The 5,000-nt window shown below is 38.5% G+C and overlaps 1 protein-coding gene across 1 annotated transcript in view; it reads right to left on the bottom strand.

Annotated features, from left to right (window-relative positions):
• The window catches only part of LOC113065401 (ephrin type-B receptor 4-like), a 21,605-nt gene that overhangs the window by 9,567 nt on the left and 7,038 nt on the right, over window positions 1-5,000 (bottom strand). Inside the window, exons 3-4 of the mRNA XM_026236617.1 lie at window positions 3,160-3,441; window positions 2,253-2,634 (exon numbers count right to left, since the gene is read on the bottom strand). Of these exons, the coding sequence (XP_026092402.1) occupies window positions 2,253-2,634; window positions 3,160-3,441 (664 nt within the window). The remainder of the gene's footprint in view (window positions 1-2,252; window positions 2,635-3,159; window positions 3,442-5,000) is intronic.

Raw genomic sequence — 5,000 nt, 5'->3', positions numbered from 1 at the left:
TTCAAACACGAATAAAAACTGTCACAGTATCTCAATGATGCTAAAATCACTGTAACACATCACATGATCACATCATAATGAGTTTAAATCTTCAATTAATCAATAATTATTTTATATAGCACCTATAAAAATTGCTTTCTCAAAATGCTTTACAACAAATACACAACACCGCAAGAACACGATACGTTAATAAAGACGTGAAACGTTAACCTTATTTCTAAAAATACAAGGGTCAAAAAACATCGAAAACAATAACTTTGTGAACATTTAACATTTTTAACATTTTAAAACTTCAATCTACAAAACTTCAGCAAAAATGAGAAATGTTGCCTTGGCAACTAACTAGGGGTGTAACGGTACATGTATTCGTAACGAACCGTTTCGGTACAGGGCTTTCGGTTCGGTGCACGTGTGTAACGAATGACCGAATGCAATATTTTGTGCGCAGAACATAGGTACATTTTCGTGTTTCCAAACGAACATATTAAGTGTCGGAAGTCTCCGTGTTCAGCGTAAATCCCGCGCTGCAGCTGATTCTAATGCCGCTGACACACTGCTGCTGATCGGTTCAACGCTATAACGAAATCTGTGCAGGTATAAAAACTGAAACTGTTCATGCTGCACTTTACACTTTGGAAAAGTGATATATATATGTGTTTAAATATGAGCAGGCCTACACGCTGGGATTGGTAATGCTGCACTGTAATCATTGTAATCACATGTAATCATTATATTTTATTATATGATATTGGTTTGACACAGAGAGTATTTTATTTAGTGGAGAACTTTGCAGCAGTATTTTATTTCTTATTCTTTATTTTATTTTATATATATTTTATTAAAAAGTATTTGTTTTTTTAAAAGTCTAAACAAATTGTTAAAAAAAAGTTTATATTAATAAACAACCTGCAGTTTAATGTTTGCATTTCTTTCCCTTACTGAACCGTGATTACACCCCTACAACTAACTGAAATAAAGTTTAACCTGAAATAATAAAATTACTCATACTGAAATAAAATACAGACAAATAGAATAAAAAAGAGCACAAAAAATTAAAACTGAACTAAAATGAAAACAAAAAAAAATTCTAAGTTGTAACTCTGATCCCACCTTACACACTAAACAGATGTGTGTGTGTGTGTGTGTGTGTGAAAGAGAGAGAGAGTGTGTGTGTGTGTGTGAAAGAGAGAGAGAGAGTGTGTGTGTGTGAAAGAGAGAGAGAGTGTGTGTGTGTGTGTGTGTGTGTGTGAAAGAGAGAGAGAGTGTGTGTGTGTGTGTGTGTGTGTGAAAGAGAGAGAGAGTGTGTGTGTGTGTGTGTGTGTGTGAAAGAGAGAGAGAGAGTGTGTGTGTGTGTGTGTGTGTGTGTGAGAAAGAGAGAGAGAGTGTGTGTGTGTGTGTGTGTGTGAAAGAGAGAGAGAGAGTGTGTGTGTGTGTGTGTGTGTGTGTGAAAGAGAGAGAGAGTGTGTGTGTGTATGTGTGTGGGGGGGGGTGTTGGTTAAACACACTCAATCTGGTCTCAGGCCCTCAATGACCTGCCTGTTGTACTTAAATAATAGAGTCAGACGGGGCGTCACACACACACACACACACACACAAAGAGAGGACCAATACAAAGCGTAATTAGTACAAACAAATTCAGCCACCTGCTGCGGTCTCTTTGTGTGTGTGTGTGTGTAGTTAAAGTTTGAGGTCTGCAGAAGTGAGTTAAATGTGACAAAAGCTGATCTAGAGCAGAATAACACATAAATGTGTGATAAACGAGCAGTGCTGTGCGAGTGTGTTTCACATTAGTGTGTTTCACTCCATGTTTGTCCAATCGTTACACATTCCTCAACAGAAACTCTGTTAATTAACCAAACCTAAACGACTTTACCTCTCAGCTGTAATAAAGAGTTAACGACAGCGCTGAAATACGCGATTCTAGATCACATTACACTCAAATAAAACCACAGCAGAAGAACATGCTCCTCTGGAGAGAAGAAGAAGAAAGGATCGCATTACCCACAATCCTCAGCCACACCCACAGACCCATTCCTGCTCGTTAAAAGAGCATTTGATCAAGCTCTATTAAAACCTCATACACACAGCGAGAGCAGTATAAACACAGCTGCTTCAGATCCTCATCAGGACACACGGCTCATTAACACACTCCTTCATAATTAACACCTGAACCTGATCCTTCATCCTTCATTCCTCTGAGCGAACAGAACAACCAATCAGAGGACAGAAGAACTACAACACATCTAACTCACCCCTGCAGCGGTCAGAGTCCAGCGGCTCGAACCCTGCTTCACACACACAGCTGGAGGACGGAGGGCCCACCCACTGACCGTCTTCCCCACAGAACATGGTGGGCGGGGCTTGGCCTGTGGGGGCGGAGTTAGGCACGCACACGCCCTCGGCCTGCTGCACCAGCGAGTGAGGGAGCGTCTCGGGGAAGGAGGAGAAGGAGCGGGTGACGGAGGGACACTTCTTGAAGAAGACACGGACGGACAGCAGGGCCATACACGCACCCTGAGCCTGGAACGCCAGATAGAAGCCCTTCTTAGACAGAGGACCCACACGAACCGTCTTCACATTAGACTTCTTCTCTCCGCCGCGACGCAACAGGAAGTCAGCCGCGACCGTGTCCACCTGCAGAGAGAGAGAGAGAGAGAGAGAATGTGAGAGAGTGTGTGTGTGTGTGTGTGTGTGTGAATAAGAGAGTGAGAGGCAATTTGGTTCTTTCTCATTATTTGACTTCATGGGAGCATATACAGGCTAAACAAGAGCGGTGCAAGAATTGAGCCTTGTGGGACTCCGCATGACATGGACGTCCACTTGGACTTATGCTCTCCTATACTCACATAATAGCCTCTCTCTCCCTTTCAACTATGAATGATATCCTGATGCTTCTACAGGAAAAACATGTGTGTGTCTCTGTGTGTGTGAGTCTGAGTGCGTGTGTGTGTGTGTGTGTGTGTGAGAGAGAGAGACGGTGTGTGTTTGTGTGTGTGTGTGAGAGAGAGAGAGAGAGACGGTGTGTGTTTCTGTGTGTGTCTCTGTGTGTGTGAGTCTGAGTGTGTGTGTGTGTGTGAGAGAGAGAGAGAGACGGTGTGTGTTTGTGTGTGTGTGTGTGAGAGAGACTGAGTGTGTGTGTGTGTGTGTGTGTGTGTGCACCTTGCTGTAGGGGTTCTCCATCCAGGCGGGGTGTGTGCTGCTGGCCGTGTCCTCGTCGCTCTGGTAGTAGAGCAGGTTGAAGGTCTCTTTGCAGCTGCGGAAGCTGGAAGGCATGGCTGAACACTCCATCACAGTGAAGCGGATCTCCACGTACACCTGAGTGGCTCCACGCAGCGGGATGAAGCGTGTGCGCAGCCAGTGACTCACAGACGTGTCCATGGGGCAGATCTGAAAGGTGCGGACGCTGTTGCCCTCCTCATCTAAACCGCTCATCTCCTCCCACTGACAGAATCAACAAACATCATGTGAACACAGAACTCAACGACAGACTGACTCTGATTGTGATCTGATCTGCACATTATTATAAAGATCGCTGTCTTTCAGCAGAATATAATCACTGGATGTCATCAATAAGCAAACAGTGAGTGCGTTCAGGTTCAGCTCTGCTGTATGATCTGAATACAGTGTTTATATGTCTGCAGGTACGGGAATATTCCTGCTTTTGTGGTTGTTGTGTGTTTTATTTCCTGCTGTTTCACACAAGAGACTCCAGATGTTGCTGCTGGTTTGTGCTAACTCATTAGTTTAAATACTACTTTACACAGTAATTTAATTAGGATTCGAACACTTTCCACCCTCAAAATGCCCAACAACACCAAGCGGAAAGCTCCAGACAATCATTATAATAAAAACACTGGTTAATGTTTATTTCTTTTTATAATTCTATAAAATAATGAGTCTTTTTGCTCTTTAGAAATGCATCCAAGTAAGTTTATGATCCTAAACACCTACAGCTCAGGATGTGCTAGCACCCATAGTCCCCTGCAGTCTGGACATACACATCTGCATCTGATTTAAAATTCTAAGTTTGTATTTAAACAATTCTAAGTTTTTATCTCAATAATTCTGTTTATATTTCAATAAATCTACGTTTTTATCTCAACAATTCTAAGTTTATCATTAATTCTAAGTTTTTATTTCAATAATTCTAAGTTTATATCTCACTAATTTGATTTATATTTCAATAATTCTAAGTTTTTATCTCAATAATTCAAAGTTTGTATTTCAATAATTCTAAATTTATATTTCAATAATTTTAAATTTATATCTCACCAATTCAATGTTTTTATCTCACTAATTCTAGGTTTTTACCTCACTGATTCTAAGTTTATATTTCAATAATTATAAGTTTATCTCATTAATTCTGTTTTTACCTCACTAATTCTAATTCTAAGTTTATATTTCAATAATTTTAAGTTTTATTTCTCACTAATTCTGTTTATATCTCAATAATTCTACGTTTATATTTCAATAATTCTAAGCTCATCTCATTCTAAGTTTATATTTCAATAATTCTAAGTTTATATCTCACTAATTCTGTTTATATTTCAATAATTATAAGTTTATCTCACTAATTCTACGTTTATATCTCAATAATTCAAAGTTGATATCTCACTAATTCTAAGTTTGTCACTAATTTTTTGTTTATATGTCACTAATTCTAAGTTTATGTCACTAATTCTACGTTTTTATCTCACTAATTCTGTTTATATTTCAATAATTCTAAGTTTCTCACTAATTCTAAATTTTTATTTCAATAATTCTAAATTTATATTTCAATAATTCTAAGTTTATCTCATTAATTCTAAGTTTATATCTGATTAATTCTTTGTTTATATCTCACTAATTCTGTTTTTATCTCACTAATTCTTTTTATATTTTAATAATTCAAAGTTTATATCTCACTAATTCTGTTTTTAACTCACTAATTCTGTTTATATTTCAACAATTCAAAGTTTATCTCACTAATTCTGTATTTAACTCACTAATTCTGTTTATAT

Source organism: Carassius auratus, chromosome 48 (assembly GCF_003368295.1).
Source record: "Carassius auratus strain Wakin chromosome 48, ASM336829v1, whole genome shotgun sequence".
NCBI classification, from domain to species: Eukaryota; Metazoa; Chordata; class Actinopteri; order Cypriniformes; family Cyprinidae; genus Carassius; species Carassius auratus.
Note: the sequence above shows the minus strand (reverse complement) of the source record. Positions and strands in the feature narration are given on the sequence as shown.